At 34.0% G+C, this 17,565-nt stretch overlaps 1 protein-coding gene across 2 annotated transcripts in view; it reads left to right on the top strand.

Moving 5' to 3' along the window:
* Positions 1–17,565, top strand: part of LOC143249253 (UBX domain-containing protein 4-like) — a 46,332-nt gene that overhangs the window by 7,284 nt on the left and 21,483 nt on the right. For both annotated transcript variants that reach the window (XM_076498775.1, XM_076498776.1), the window contains exons 3-7: positions 1,942–2,047; positions 10,780–10,808; positions 11,557–11,675; positions 13,765–13,938; positions 14,069–14,139. In XM_076498775.1, the coding sequence (XP_076354890.1) occupies positions 1,942–2,047; positions 10,780–10,808; positions 11,557–11,675; positions 13,765–13,938; positions 14,069–14,139 (499 nt within the window). The remainder of the gene's footprint in view (positions 1–1,941; positions 2,048–10,779; positions 10,809–11,556; positions 11,676–13,764; positions 13,939–14,068; positions 14,140–17,565) is intronic.

The raw sequence follows: 17,565 nt of genomic DNA, 5'->3' as shown, positions 1-17,565 counted from the left end.
ATAATATCAACATTGAGGAAAAACCTTTTTTTTAAATCTAGAATTATATTGGCTAATATATTACTCACATTTACTCAATTTCTGTTAGCCAATATGGAAACATCAGTTAATTAGATATCTACATCTAGTTTCTTCCAACTTGAGGAAAAACCTTTTTTTTTAAATCTAGAATTATATTAGCTAATATATTACTCACATTTACTCAATTTCTGTTAGCCAATATGGAAACATCAGTTAATTAGATATCTACATCTAGTTTCTTCCTACTTGAAAGAACAGCTAATTGTGTATACTCTTAGATAATGCATGTTCTTCTGTCATAAAATGCATAAAACTCAGAGCTTAAAATATAAGCTGGTTTATTAGTTTGTTAGCTTAATATCATGGTTCTTCCTTATAGTTATTGATTTATTTAATTTTATATACACAAGCCATATGAAGTGAAATAAAAAAGAGGAATAACATAAATTATACAAAAGAAGTGTCATAACTGTTTACTTTAAAATACCTCTCTCGTTAAGATCCTAGTTGACCTTTAAACTAAAAGTGTATGCATTCAGCTAATTTTTTTTTATTTCTAACAGCATATACTCAGAACATAGTCTACAATATACATATATGTTAGCTTCTTAGGCTCCAACTTTTTTGTTCTGTTGGATTATATGTATTCCAGTATATAATTGTGCAGGACTAGTAGGGTCCATATGTCCCATAGGCATTTTGTGAGAGCAGAAGATATTTCTTGAATGTTCTTTATTTTGCATTGATATACTGTGGCTAAAGTTTTCTACAAAATATATTGAAGTATAAATCAGGAATTCTTATAAAAACATAACATCTTTTTTTACAATTGCAGAGATAAAATTTTGATTACCAGGTGTTCTTGTGTTTTACCTCAGAATGTTAAATTTATAATGTTTTTCCATAAATGGCTGCTATAATTCAACAATGACTGTTGAGATGCATGTCTCTTAAGCAAATTCAGAAGTTGTGCATTGGAAACATTTCAAAAAATGCAGACATTATTTATTTATTCTAGATCATTTATACATCTTTTAATGAAACTAAAAGAGCTGATGCAAGTTTGTTTTTGCTTTTTTTGAAAATTTAATAAATATTTGAATTCTAGGGTTAGTTGAAAGTAGTTTTTTGTTTTTTTTTACCTGCTTGTTTCCCATGAAGGAGTATATTTAGATCATATAACACCTATACCTCTGTTGTTTTCTGGTATTGTTTTCTGGTTGTGAATATGTCACTGATTTTGACATCAAACATCAGATTACTAGGTAATTTCTGGTAATGACAAGCTTAAATTTTTAACTTTGCTTTTGTGATATGTACAGCTAGAAAAAATTAGTTTATTGATGTGATAATGATTATTTTTGTAATAGCTAATTTGTAACAAATTCTCACCTGAACTATCTTCTGTTATTTTCTTGTAGATCTAAACATTGAAAAATTTACTCACAAGAGTGAAAAAATTGGTACCTGGAGTTGATTTTACAGTAACCATTATACTATTTTTAATCTATCCTTCACAAGTTTTTAAATATGCACGCTCTGCCTTAAATTACTGTAGTTTATTTTTTCATCAATAGGAATTAGGTTGTTTACTTCTTTATTATATTTAATTTTTAATAATTCTGAAGTCCCAATAAAACTTGTTGGCAAAAAACTGACTAATTTAATGTTAAAACTAACCCAAATGAAGACAAACATTTGTTAAGGTTTTTCATGGTTTATTTTTCCATAATGTTTCTCTATTGTATTCAAAGCTATATTAAAGTTATTCATGAATAGTGGAACTTGAATTGCAGCAAAAAAGATTTTCTGTTTTCATTGTAGTATCTTATTATTTTTTTAGAATTTTATTATGTTTTGTTGAAAATTGTGTAAGATTATTTTTGTTTAAGGGTTAAAATTGTAAATGTATTATTACAGATGATGATGAGATATCTAAAAAAATGACAGAAACATACAACAATTCAGAAGTTTCTCAGAAACTTGAAGATTGTGGTTGTGTAGCCTTGAAACTGAAAGCTAGAAGGTAAGAAAATATAAAGATAATTTAATACCCAGATGAAATAGTTCAGTAATTAAATTTTTTCTGGAAAAAAGGTTTTTCAAAGTTTGAGTAGACTCAGAATAATCAACAGAAAGTGTGATAAGTTAGCTATTCATTTAATTTTGGTTATGTTTAAATGCTTTGTTTGGGAAAGATATAATTTCCTCTGATAAAAGATAGTAGTTAAATGTTTGTTCAAAAAGATTATTCATTAATAACATCAGTGCATGTAATTCATAAGTATGGTATTTGTGTTATTTTAGATCTATCACTGTATTATGTTTTTTTTATAAACACAAATATGAAGTATAATACTGAATGCTGAAGCAGTACACATGGTGCACTTTTCAGTCTCTATTAAAGATGAAGTATGCATTCCCATTTATTGGAAAATTCTTTTGTGTACAAGTTTGGTAGTAATCAGGTTTTAATTTATTACTATAATATTAGAAATCATTGGTGTACATAGTATCTATATTTAAAGGTGGAGGTAAGATATAGCTCAACCTTTATACACATGTGTACACAAGGAGACTGTCCTTGATTATATAGGCATACTCATGCATTTCTGGTGTTTTAAGCTGGTTATATTAAGCATTAAAAAAGACAAACATATATTAGACCTTTAAATATTGCACTCTATGACTAAAATTTGATTTACTTTATCTCATTAACTCTTTCAACATTGGCTCAGTTGATTTGACCAATCATGTAACCTCTTTGTACTCATTTGAAGTCTTTTTAGATTTAATACTTTTAACTTTCAACATAGTGTGTGCATCTTTCCAAAATTTGGCAGTCTTTCAGTTAATGTTGTTTTTCATATCCAAAATATCTTTTTTTTTTATTGTGAAGCATTTTTAGTAACGTAGATTTGTCCATAAATATATTGAGTATTTTTGAATAGTCCATATGCAAAGTTATAATTTTCAGGTTAACATTAAAAATATTTTTCCTCATCTTAAAAATCTCAAATTTCCTTTATGTAATCCCTAAAACCTACTAAATACATTTGAAACATTTTTTTCAGTAAAACTGTATTTTGTCAGTTATTTTCTCTCTCCTATCTCAGAATGAGACCAGTCAATTTGACTGACCTTGTAGCCATGCAAATACCAAAAAAAAATTAAATAACCCTTTTTCTCTGTTTATAATGACTTCAAAGTGAAACACAAAACTACCTTTGTTTTTTCTAAGTAATTTTAAGATCATAACAATATACATCTATGTATAATTAAATTTTATTGTTTTATTGCCCTTTTAATTGCACTTTGAACCATATCTCACTTCTATTCAAGCCATTATAATTTGTAAATCACTCTAGGCATGTGCAGCTGATGTTATACTATCGAATTACATTAAGAACGAACTACTACAAGCAACTTGTATGCATGTCTTTTTATAATTATTATGATTCATTTTACTTAATCTAATCTAAAATGATCTCTATTTTTTATATTTTGGTTACGTTTATAATAATAATATATATAAAAAATATAAAAAATGTGCTTACGCAATCTTCTTTCTCTTTTTTTTTTGCAGTTGATTGCCGAAGATATATAAGCCTACTTTTTTATACTAACATTAGTAATGCACTAAAGAACATTGACTAATAACATGCAAAAAGTAGACAATTTCCCCTCACAATTTTTCTGGCTTTGTAACTGTGACAAGAGCCATTTCAAATTCATCCAATCTATTCATTGAGTTTCTTACTGGAATGTTGTTTGTAATCTGAATGAGTCTGATTGTATGTGTTCAGAACACAATATTATGCCATATGTCATTTGATAGATGAAAACCTTGACTTTCTGTTGGTTATATGTAATGTATAATTAAATATAAGAGAGAATTATGAACATGTCCTGAAAGAGATAATGTGACAGGTGGGTGTAGTTAGATGGGTCTAATTTTCTATTGATAGCTCTGTAACCAAACAAAATTGAAGGCTAACAAGAATTATGGTTTATCTGAACAATGAGAATTCCATAGTAAGTAGTTTGTTTAATTTCTTACTCTCTGAAGGGGTGGTCAGAGAAATAGAGAAGACAAAATGCCTAAAGAAAGTGTCACGTGTGTCATACTAGGTGAAATTCAGGATTTTGAATAATATATATTATCTTGTAAAATTAGGATCTTAAAACATATTCTATTAACATATGACTTATTAGCTAATATTTTATGCTATACTAATCAGTATAACATAAATGAAATGTAGTTTAATAAAATTTTGAATGCAAGACACTTAAACTTTCTCATGTGTAGTAAAGGATACCGAGAGACAGAGTTAATACATTTGTATTATCTTAGTATATCTTTACGTAATTTTTGAAGAACCATATGTTTTTCGTACCAGTAGATATTTGTTTTTGATATTAAGTTTTAAGTACATTGAGATGAATCATGTAATTTTGAATCTAGATTGTGAATTTATTCCACATCAAGTTTCATTCTAAAACCTTTCTGCATTTGATTTGCAACACAAAAATGTACTGATGCTTTCTATGGCCTAGTCTGATATCTTATTGTGGAGATTCCCATATTCCTTCTCAAAGGGATATTTTTTTGTTCAAGCAATGTTGAACCACTCTTTTTTATGATCGTAGCATTTATGTTTAGAGTGAAAAGTTCATGTTATAACATCATATGACACTTTGTTGTAAGCTTCTTTCAGATCTAGAGCAACAACCAGTGTTTATTTTACACTGTGGGAAAAGTTCATGTTATAATGAATAATCGAGGCATTCATTCAAGTATCTTTTCTGGGTCTATAGGTTCCCAATTTTGGAAGCAAAACTTTGTCTTTTCAGAATGTATTCATAGTGATCAGTCAATATGCAATTGTATCCTTATGGCCTTTATTTAGCTTAAACATTGGAATCAGAAATTGTGCAGTCAGTGTTCTGGAATGACACCACCTTGTAAGCTTTGGTTATATAATTCCATGAGTTCCTAAGAGATTTCAAGTCATCTTTGTCACATTGAAGGACCTGTTGCTATATTGGTGGAGCATGTAAACTTGCTTTAACACATTCCAGTGTGATGTAGCTTTTGCATTTAACCCTCTGCACAATTTCTGTTAAATGTATGTAGAAATTCTTATTTTCCTTTGTCTGCATGGTCTGACTGTTTAAGGAAGCATTCAAGAAATGCTTTACCCTTTTGATAATCCATTTTCATGTTAAAAAATTGGGATAGTCTTTGCTTCTGTTTGTCAATTACTTTTTCTGTGCAAGGTCCAAAATATTTGAGTGATTTGTCATTGCTATTCTCTAAGCAGGACTTCTAAATTAACCTCTTTTCTTTTGCCATGCTGTTAATTCTACTGACACAAGTTTTCCTATGGTTACTAGTCGAAGGCTATGGCATTTTGCATGTAGACTTGCATCAAACATTTTATTGAACCACTATATGAATGTATGTCATTAAGAGTTATACGAAGTTGTAGTATTATATACTAGTTAATTTCTTAACTTAAAAAAATCTAAATATTAATTTGTGTATGTCACATGCAGCATTGGTTCAAATTGGATGTTTGTGATAGCTTTTATGAATTAGATACTCAACTTACTGAAGCTGATAAGCTAGAATATTGAATGAGAACCTCCTATCTTTTCTGAAGATGTTAATATATTTGTTAAATCAATCAAGATGCCTTTGCCTACCACTTTCATTTTTGAAAATGCTTGCCTAGACCTACTTCATCCGGCAACATGTGTATAATAAGATCACAACATCACCTTAGTAGTTTTCTCAGTCTCTGTCAAGTACTTACCTGGGAAATTCTTTTTCTTTTTTTTTTTCATATTAAATTCCATGCAGTAAGGAAAGATATTAGTTGGCTTGAAAAATCATACCCCCTCAGTGTAGATTCCTGTACGTGGTTAGGGGACATCCCAGGGAAGGTTCTGTTCTATCTGGTTACCTTCTCTGGGATCTAAACATCCACCCACGTGTTTGCCGTGCGTGGCGACCCGTGAAGGGGAGGAGAGGATCCTGGTGGTTGAGGGGTCCAACCCTAACACACCACTTTGGCCTCGAATTCTTGTAGACGGGCAGCCTTTGGGTGGCCCCCCTTGGGTCAATCGGCTGGTCCACTTGGGCTACAGTCAACCAAGTACCAGTGTTGGAAGTTCTCAACGGGTGTTGTGGACATTGTGCCTGATGCTGGTGTTTGGGTATAGTGCTCACAAAACCCTGGCATTGCTGCATTGTCCTTGCGTGACTTTGTAGTGCATCCCCTTGTAGGGCTCCATGGTGGGTGGGGTCAGTGGGTACCAAAAGTTTTTCTTTTTTCCTATGGATCCTCCAAAAAATTTAAATAAAATTGTAAAAAAACAGTCAATGGGTAAGCGATCACAATCTTTCTCTTTTCAATACTGGTTCTTCCACTTACTTTCATGCACCTAGTCAGTCCTTTACTGCTATTGATCTCTCAGTTTGCTCCCCTTCATTATTCTCCCATTTTTCATGGAGGGTTGACAGTAATCCACTAGGCAGTGATCAGTTTCCGATCCTTTTGAGAGAGACTGGCAGTGGTCGATGCCACCCTACCCGCGTGCCCCGGTGGAAGCTGGATCAGGCAGACTGGTCCACTTTCACTGCTCTCGCAGAACTTGATCCTGCCATCAATAGACGACTGTGTAGCAGCGGTAACTGACTGTATTACACATGCAGCTGCTCAGTGTATTCCTAAAACCTCGACACGTTTTCCACGATATCCTCGTCCGTGGTGGAATCCTGCTTGCCACTTAGCACGGAAGGCTCAAAAGCTGGCCTGGGATACTTTTCGTAGATATCCCACACTTTCAAACCGGGTTGCTTTCCAACGGGCTCGTGCACATGCTAGGTGGGTAAGACGTCAAAGCCAGAAGGAATCTTGGATTAAGTTCACAACCAGCATATCTTCTACCACCAGTTCCAAGATCGTATGGGACAGGATTCGAAAGGTTAATGGACACTACAATTCTATCCCCCTCTCGATCTTACTCTCTGATGGTCAGGAGGTGACTGATGTTCGGAACATCGCTAACACTCTAGGTAAAAGCTTTTGCCCGGGTATCTAGCACTTCTGCTTGTTCCTCCACCTTCCTGGCCATCAAGACTGGGGCAGAGCGATCACCTCTTTCCTTTCGAACTGACTGTTTCTTTGACTATAGTTGTCCCTTTACCCTGGTGGAACTAAAAATGGCCCTTCATCGGTCTGCCAGTACGTCTGTTGGACCTGATGATATTCATTATGACATGCTGCACCATTTATCTCCTGCCTCTCTTGATGTCCTTCTGATTGTTTTCAACTGGATCTGGCAGGAGACTGTTTTTCCTGATGCCTGGCACCAGGCTATTATTTTACCTTTCTCTAAGCTAGGGATAGATCCCAAGATTCATTCAAACTACTGTCCAATTGCTTTGAGGAGCTGTCTCTGTAAGACATTAGAATGGATGGTTAATGCTCGTCTTGTTTGGTTCCTTGAATCAAACAACCTCCTCTCGCCCACCCAGTGTGGGTTCCATCGACAGCACTTCACCACAGACCACCTAATTTGTCTTAAAACATCTATCAGAGAAGCCTTTCTCAACCGCCAACATCTTGTATCAATATTCTTTGACATAGAGAAGGCTTACGACACAACATGGAGGTATGGCGTTTTGCGAGACCTCCATACATATGGGTTACATGGCCATCTACCCATGTTTATTAAAAATTTTTTAATGGACAGGAGATTCCAAGTTCGTGTGGGTTCGACACTTTCCCGTTCTTTTGTACAGGAACTTGGAGTCCCTCAAGGCTGTGTATTGAGTGTTACACTCTTCAGTATAAAGATAAATGCCATCACTGAACAACTCCCTCTCACTGTTGCGAATGGGCTGTATGTCGAAGACTTTCACATCTCATGTCAGTCGTCAAACATGAGATATATTGAGCGGCAACTACAAACTGCCCTCAATTGTGTATGGAAGTGGACTCTGGCGAACGGCTTTAATTTCTCTCTCTCCAAAACTGTATGCGTGCACTTTTGCCGTCGACAAGGTATTCACCCTCATCCTGAAATTCATATCGGTGAAGTTTTGCTGCCAGTGGTCCCGGAGACCAAGTTCTTGGGGCTTATCTTTGATTGTAAACTGACCTTTATACCACACTTAAAGTAGCTTTGGGTCAAATGCACAAGAGCACTGAACATCCTCCGTGTTCTCTCTTCTACCAGTTGGGGGGCAGATCGCTGTTCAATGTTAAAGGTATATCGTGCTCTTATTGGATCGAAACTCGATTATGGATCAATGGTCTATGGCTCTGCCAGACCCTCGGCCTTATAGATGCTGGACCCCATTCATCACCAAGGACTTCGACTCTGCACTGGGGCTTTCCGTACCTCTCCAGTTCAAAGTATATACATTGAATCTCATGAACCTTCTCTACACCTTTGCCGTTTGCAACTATCTTTACAATATACTTCGAAACTTCATTCCTTACCAAAGCATCCCACCTGGAAATGTGTTTTCCTTCCTCGGTGGGCAGTACTTTTTCAGAACAGACGATCTGTCATTGCTCCGTTTGGCCTTCGCATCCGGGCGCAATTGGATAAATTGGGTCTGTCCTTGGATAACATTGCAGATTCCACAGGTCGGCCCATCCCACCATGGCTTATTACAGCCCCCAAATGTGACCTTTCTTTCAGTCATCTGAAAAAGGCAGATACTCCAGATTGGAAGTACCATCTTTTATTCAATGAATATCTTTCAAACAATCATTCAGTTCCCATTTATACAGATGGTTCCAAATCAGGTAATTCAGTGGGCTCTGCTATGGTTTGCTATGGGTCAGTAGTTGCACGCAGAATCCCTTCTACAGCTTCTGTGTTCACTGCTGAACTGTATGCCATATCTCTTGCCCTGGATCGTATTGCAGCTGAGCAGTACTCCAACTGCACTATTTATACTGATTTGCTTAGTTCTATACTTGCCTTGGAATCGCTACACGTTAGCTCACATCCTATTCTCACTGATATTCGAAACCGACTGGCCCATTTCTCATTAGCAGCTACTTCAATCCAGTTTTTCTGGATACCAGGCCATGTTGGTATTCGCGGAAACGAACTTGCAGACATGGCAGCTAAATGTGTCTGCTTCAGCACCATCACTCCTATGCCTATTCCGTACATGGACTATGGTGTTGTCTTCAAGGCTCGTCTCTGTGCCAGCTGGCAGTCCACTTGGAGTGAGCAACGACAACAAACTTTTCAAATCAAACCCAAAATTGGACTTTGGCCATCTAGCTTCCGTAAAGTTCGGAAGGAGGAAGTTGTTCTCACTAGGCTACGCATTGGTCACAGTTTTTTTAACTCATCATTTTCTTTTATCTGGAACTGATGCACCAATGTGTAGTTTGTGTAACACTCAAAACACTATCAGCCACGTTTTACTTTCTTGCCATCGTTACAATTCTCATGTAACTTCGAAACCTGCATTAAAAAGATTAATCTTTTTAATCTCATTTAAGTGTTGCATATTTATTCATTACACCTTTTTAATTGTGGTTCCTTTTTTACAGTTTTAATCTCTCTCCTTCAATTTGACATTGGACAATGGCCAGAACATTAAATAACTCGACACCAGGACTGGAAAGGCCAACTTCAGGTGACTAACGCTACTGTTTGAGCTACTCGTTAGTCGTCCTGGCGAGTTGTTATTATACTTTTGCTGCATATCATTTCACACTTTTACTACTTAACTTTTTAGTACTGGCCATATTGACTCATAACCCGGAACCAGGACTGGAAAGACCAACTTCAGGTGACTGACGGTGGTTTTTATACTTACCTGTTAGTCTTCCTGGCAGGTTATGATCATTACCATTCTGCTACAGGTAGTTCTTTACAACTTTGTTGACTGGATGTCAACATTGGGTTTTACGCCATTTTCTGTTTTAATTGCCGTTTTGCTTTTATCTTCAATTACTTTTACAAATTTTACTCCATTTACTTGACTTTTATCTTTTTACTGGACATTTGGCTACTCATTATTACGATTTTGCGGAGTGTCTTTTAAAACTTTTATTCTTTTACATTTTGATAATAGCTGCTATGACACATAACCTGGAACCAGGACTGGAAAGGCCAACTTCAGGTGATTGACGGTAGTTCTTGAACTTACCTGTTAGTCTTCCTGGCGGGTTATGATCATTACCTTTTTTGCTCCAGTAAATACCTTACAACTTCTTATACTCTGCCTTCTATCTTAACATTGTAGACTTGGTGTCAACATTGGTTTTATACTTTTTTGTTTTACCTTCATTTCCATTTATGTCTATTACTAGATTTTTTTTTTTTTTTTAACATTTTTACCGAATGTCTGGTGCAGATAGCCTCGCTGCTTTGTACCATAAAACACTAAATCAATCAATCAATCAATTGAACATATACCATTTCATGTAATCAGTTGCATTCCTGATACTGCAAGTAAAAGCAATGACAACGTGTAAGGCAAGTACATAAGAATTCCTTTATAATGTTCAGTGACCTGAATTTAATGTTTCAGTAGGTATAACAAACATGGTTTGAATACACCTTATTAGAAATATGATTTAGCTATATAGATCTTTCTGTTGTGAAATGATTAATTTTAAAATTATGGGTACATTTACTTTTTTTTTTTTACATTATTTGTATCAGTATTAAAAAACACGTATTTCAATTTATCTTGTTTTTGTTTTTCAGTGAACCCTGCAAACAGTTTTCACAGATTTGTATCCTTTCAATGTTCTTAATAACATTTCTACAAACTTTGGTGAAGAAAATCCATAATTGTCATTCCAGGAACCATTTATGCAAAAGGCAGATGAACAGATGATGTTTATGCCCATTTTTGTTTTCAGACAGAAAAGTGTCAAAATATAAACCACTGTGAAGTTTGTCATTACTGAATGGTTAAATATTGAAGATAATTAAATAAAATGTGGCTATAAATTAAACATTTAATCCTGACAATATTCTGATAATCGAGTTGTCAATCAGTCTACTTAGCACTAAACTTCAGGAGTCCACAGTATGTTTTGTTTGGGTAGAAACAGAATATGGTTTTTGCCCACCCTACAAAGAATTTCAGAAGTTCAGAAGTCTTAAATGTATACTCAATAAAGTATTCAGTTTTAATGGCCAAGTCCTCTTTGTTGGCCAGTTTTTCATTTTGGTCATTTCACTACTATTCTCATTGATACTGTAGAAATTAGAAATTAATGCTACCTTATTAAAGCTATCCACCTGGTAAGTAAAATCACCTGATGGTATCTATATACAACAAAAATAAAATGCCCATTTCATTTTAATATTGTGATTTGATTGATAGTGTCTTAATATGTATGTTATAATTTCTTTATCATAAAAGTTTATAGTTTCCAAATGTAAGGTCATGTTTTTTGGACATTTATGCACATGACATAATGATTGGAACATTTTTTTCTTGGAAACTGTAATTTTCCTTAGCCAGTTTATTAGATCCTGTTGTTATTATACCATCCTCCTTTTTTATTGGACCAAATGGTGTTCCTCTTGAAGTTGTTGCAGGAAATCCTGAACCACAAGAGTTTCTTACAAAGATTAACAAGATGTTAGAGGTTTGTTTATTACAGTACATCACTTCTTTAAAGTCCTTTTATGAAGGTTGAAATGTCTTGAGAGATAATTAGAACTGTACTGTACCTTGGCCTGTGTGTATAGAGATGGGCAGTTAATGGAAATTTGTTAATCTGTTAGTTGTTTGACTTCCTGTTTAATTATATTCAACTAATTGGTGATTCTTGCATGTAACTAATCTTCCTGTCTTTAGTTTGTTTTTTGTTTTTTAAGTGCATTTTAAGCATACCATTCATTTAATATGATAAGCATCTTTAGGTATGACAGTTGAGGATGGTTATTTTTTAATCTTAAACAGTTTTGATAATCTATATGCACAATAAGTATGAAACCTGTAGCTTGTTAAAAAATATGAGTAATACTGTTCCATGAATCTCACCCTTCAGAATTTCACAAGATTTCTATAACCAAATGAACTAATTCTTTGGTAAAAGTAATTGTTTATAGATTTCATGTGACAAAACTGGTAAAGATTTTTGTCACAGTATGTAATGGATAACATATAATTAAGTGAAAACAAATTCATGTATACTCCTAAAACACAAACGGTAAAATAACTACAAGAATATATAATAGATGACCTCTTTTCAGAGATAAAAATGATTCATATTATAAGTAGTAAGATCATTATAATTTGAGAAAATTTTTTTTTTTTAATTCCATCATCAATGTGAAAAAATTAAGTTAATAACTTTAGTTAATATAACACATCATTAACTTTTAAATAAGAATTTTATAAAGAACACATTGTGTGGTTAACATATTTATGTTTTACAGTACAGGTTGGAAGAAACTGCAGGTACACACTATATGTGGAGAAATCAATAAATCAAATGACTTAAAGTTTTTTGTACTCATCAGTGTTTAACTGGTTTGTGGCAACAACAACTTTTATTTTTAGCCACAGCATAGCAACTCGTAGAATGGCTCCAAGTTTTTTTCTCAAGTACAAACTACTTGCTCATAGAGATTTGAGATCTAATTACAGCCACAACTACTGGGGTTTCTTGTTCCTTTACAGTGTTTCCTGCCTAGCTAGAACTTGTAATGTTTTTCACAGAATATATTAGAAATATAATGAAAAATATCTTTGAACATAGGTTTCTTTCTAGTGCTGGTTTGATAATTGCATACTATTGCTTTATTAGTGATTACTTGTGTTTGACAAACACAATTGATGGTAATTGAGATTTAATCCTATTATTTCAAGCACAGTTCAGTTTCCACTCTCTTCTTTGTTGCCAGTGTGCATTTTATTTGTGTAATACAAATAGTTAATTTTGAACTTAAAATCCTGAAATTACATTTTTTTTTCCAATGCAATATCATTCAGTTTTGTCTTTATGAATATAAATTATTGCAATATTGTTAAATGTCATACCTTTTTTTAAAATTTTTGTCAAGTCTAATCAACACCCAAAAAATTTTCAGTAGGCTAAATCACTTATCATAAGATTAAAATTTAGTTTATAGCTCTGCCCAATCATTCAGTTAGCTGCTATACACAGTTTTGATAAGCTCCTGTTTTAGAATTTTGCAACTGTTTAAGCACCGGCTGTGTTTTTGTAGAAGTTTTGCTTTTGTTTATATGACTGTTATACATTATTTCACTTTATTTTGGTACAAAAAACAAGAATGCTTTTGTGTATATAATGTTCTTATCTAAACCATTTTGCTAACACTTTACATGACTAAACCAGTGTTGTGAAAATACCACTTCTCAGGATAAACTTTCATCTGAATTTGGCTGTAATATTTTTCAAACAGGTTAACATAAGTATAACTATAATTTAAGTTTTCAGTGAAGAAAAGTGACATAAAAGCAATTATAAATCACAATGATTAAGAAAGTGCTTCATAAATGTATAAAAAAGTTTTAAAGTTTCTATTCTTCTAATTTTTGAACATTTCGTAGACCATTTTCAGCATAAAATTTAACTTCTATTTGACCATATTATTTTTATAAGCACATTAGCAAGAAGTTTTTGAAATGTTGTTTTTTTAACTTTTGACATCAGAAAAATTTTACTAAAGTCAAACATAGTATATATGTTGTTTTTCATATACTAGCTTCATCAGGCAAATCTCGAAAAACTACCTGATTCAAGAATTGAAGATAAGCCAACAACTCCTTCATCCAGCCAGAATAGTTCAGTAAGTTTTCAGGCTTCTGGTGCTACCAATCCACCTGATGAAACTACAACCTGTGCTTCTGAAATAACCCCAGCTACTACAAATAAAAAGGTAGAATTATTTCTTATCTTCTAATACTTGGTGAATGTTTTATTTCAAAAGCACATATTTTTGTTATGGTTTACCATGGTGTAGTTACATTGTGATTGTGTTTTGATAAAAAAATATTTTTTTTTTTTAGGCTAGATATGACCACGATGATGAAGCAGGGGATGATCTTTTGGAGACTTCCTTAGAAGACAAAGTAAAAAGGTATTATCTAGTTACATTAATAACAAGGATTTAAGGCTTATTGTTGAATATATGGTTATATCATCAAACAACTATAGTACTGTACAGTGTATCAACTTTGAAGTTTCCAATGCAAATAGCCTTCCAATTTTGTAATGCATTGTGAAAAATTAGTTAGGCTGCCAGACTCTGAAAATACACCATAGAATAAATTGCCTACTAATAATGCTTTTTCATTGGAATAAATCCTCCAATATGTCATATTTAAAATTTTGATAGGTGCTCAGTTAACAAGATAAAGAATATTTTCTGCACTCAAATTTTAACTAGTAGAGAGATGGAAAAAATTGAGGCTACATGTTAGGTCCATTTAGTTGTGTTGTCAAAGGTTTGACAACGGGACCAAATCACAAAGTGTTGGTGCAAAAGTAACCTAAGTAGACAGTATCTTAATGCTGGTTGCAGTAGTATCTGATGTATCAAGTTGCTTTAAACTGTATCTTTGACCATAGAATGACAGAAAAGGAGTCACTGCGATCCATACCACCTGGTGTTAATTATTGAAAATTTAATGCTGGAATTCTATGAGATTAATGCTTCAACATGATAAATACCATTTGGCTGCTGCTTAAATTTCAGAAGACTGACCTACTTGTTACTGGTGGAGAATTAAGAATGAAGAAAATAATTGCAATCAGTAATGAGCAGAAAAATATCTTTCACGTAGTATAACAAAGACTGAAAAAGATCCCAAACTGACAGTAAGTTTCACAATCATGTATCTCAGTTATACATCAAAGTTCCACGTTCAACAAGAAATAAAATGTACTGGATGTCAAAATTTTCACAGGAAACTATCATCTCAAAAATGTTGATCAATGTATTTTGCCCTCTCCTTCAGCATAAATTATTTCACTTGTGGTGATAAGTACTTGCCAAGAGATCATAATAGAAATGGACAGAAGTGTGTTAATTAGTGCAGAACTATGAAGGTAAAGCACCATATATTGGGAGTTTGCAGCAAATGAGGAAGTGATCTGGCAACTATATTTCAAGTGAGGCCTTGCTTGGGAACCTTCTCTTTCTCATGTTTTTTGCATCTGCTGTTGCTAACTGTCTTTATAAGAAATATTTTCTTTTTAGTTCTACAATTTTCTATTTAAATACTGTGCTCACTTCTTACTCATCATGTTCAGTTCCATTCTGACATGCTAAAAAATATTCCATTGTATCAGCCTATTGGTATGTGAAATAATTAAACCTGAAGCATGGATTTAGGTCAGTTGACACACACTTTTCCTTAAAGTTGGAAGAATCTTACAGTTAGTTCTTCTTAACTTTAGATTTCTCTCAACGACATTTTAGAAGATGAATATTGAGTGATTTATCATTGGTTAATTGGTTTAATCCAACATTTGTCAATTACAAGGTGTCTTAATTGTCTACTGTTTCAACTCAGAGTAAGTTTTGCAACCCCCAAAGTAGTATGGACAAATAAGGATGTTAATCTGATTTTCCTCTATGGCTTCAAACTTGGATGAAAAGCTACCAAAACTACATGGAACATCAACCAGTCATTCAGTCATGGATCTGTTACTGAACGTACAGTTCAGCATTGGTTCCAAAGGTTTCGACATAGAGATGAAAGTCTGTCTTGAAGACCACAAAGGTCATGGAAGGAAGCTATCCTTAGATGAAAACATGTTCTGGGAAGCAGCTGAGACAAACCCCCACAAAACAGTACATGAGCTTTCAGAAAGGCTAGGCACAAGCAAATCAAGCATTGCCAACCACCTGAGTAAGATTGGAAAGAAGAAAAAGTTGGATAAGTGGGTTCTGCATGAGCTGACAAAAGATCAGCAAAATCAGTATTATGAGACCTTTCAAAGATGATGCTCCAAAAATTGAACTAATTGGGAATTGAGGTTCTGCCTCATCCACCTTTTTCCTCAGACTTTTCCTCTACATATTTTTAATTTTTCAAGCACTTTGACATTGCTTTTAACAATAAACAGTTTTAAAACAAGGCAGCTGCAGAAGAATCTTTCAGGGAGTTCATTGACCATAGAGACTGATTTCTACAGCAGGGGTATAAACAGCATCATTACATATTGGCAAAAGTGTATTGAAGTAAATGGTGCTTACTTTGATTAAAGCATGCTTTACAATGCTGCTTTATACTTTTCCAAATATTGCAGCTCAAAAACATTTATTTCTTGACAACCTAATATTATGACCAAGAGATTTTGTCAAGACAATTGAAATATGGCAAAAAGAACATGTTAAAGTCAGTGAAATATGATATAGCTAAAGGAACTTGTTATGAGCTGACAAATTTGACAAATGAAATATATTATAGCCCAAGAAACATGAGTGATGTTGATAGAAGTAACACTGGTGTACATAGGAGCCTGCTTGTCATACTAATTTAGATTTGACACAAAGCTATCCAGTTAGGAATGCTTTGCCCTTCTTTTGATCAGTATCTGTTTATTATATTGTTCATAGAAGGAGGTCCTTTATCTCCTTATAATCCTAAATACAAAGCAGTCCCACCCTGGGTCCTTTGTTGAGCATACTGTTCAATATCCTTTCCATGATTCCTGGGGCAAATGGAATTCTTGTTGCCACTTAGTTGAGGAGTGAGAATGAATTCCAGACCAAATGAATTATGTTCCTTTGGTTGAGTAAGCCAAAATATTATCAAGTCATTCAAACCTGGGGTGTTGCCTTTTGGACTTCTTCAGGATGAGGAGAAAATTTGTTTGTTTCAGTGTTGTTAACTTTCTCATCATGATTTCAGTGATTTGGAGCACTTAACTCCATGGCTACACGTTGGAATCCAATCACACCTATATCTATATCTAACATTGCAGTCCAATTGCCCTAGCCACCAATGTGGGCCAAGATCCGTTAATTCTAACCTGGAGTTTTGGAACCTCATCTCTCTGGTTTGGACTGGCTTATAATGATAATCACTTGTACTGTTTCCACCCATAATGCAAAAACTATGCTGTAGGTAAAGAGTGTACCTGCTGTTGATGTGGTGAAGCTCCCCCACTCAGATACCACTATCTTGGTACACCCTTGCTCTATACAGATGCTTTCTGTATGGTTAATGTCCTCACTGACCCCTCACATTCTCTGTGGAATTCTAGCTATAGTGTCACCAGATGAGAAGTACATTTTCCTAAATTGAAATGTACTTCCAATAATACCTCCACTAACATTCTCCCATCCTTTCTCCCCATTAAGAGCCAGTGTTAGTGATTGGGATGATGTCTGTCTAAAAAAAGTGATAACACTCTAAATGAAGTGCTTATATACAGTACCAGGACAAGAGTGTACATTGTCAATAGATTCAGATGATATTACCAAAAACATTTGAGTGAGGTATAAAACACTGGGGTGAATGAGAAAAAATTCATTGCTTAAATGGGCAAACCT

This window comes from Tachypleus tridentatus, chromosome 4 (assembly GCF_004210375.1).
Source record: "Tachypleus tridentatus isolate NWPU-2018 chromosome 4, ASM421037v1, whole genome shotgun sequence".
Lineage (NCBI taxonomy): Eukaryota > Metazoa > Arthropoda > Merostomata > Xiphosura > Limulidae > Tachypleus > Tachypleus tridentatus.
The sequence above is the reverse complement of the archived record's forward strand: the minus strand, read 5'-3'. Positions and strand labels throughout refer to the sequence as shown.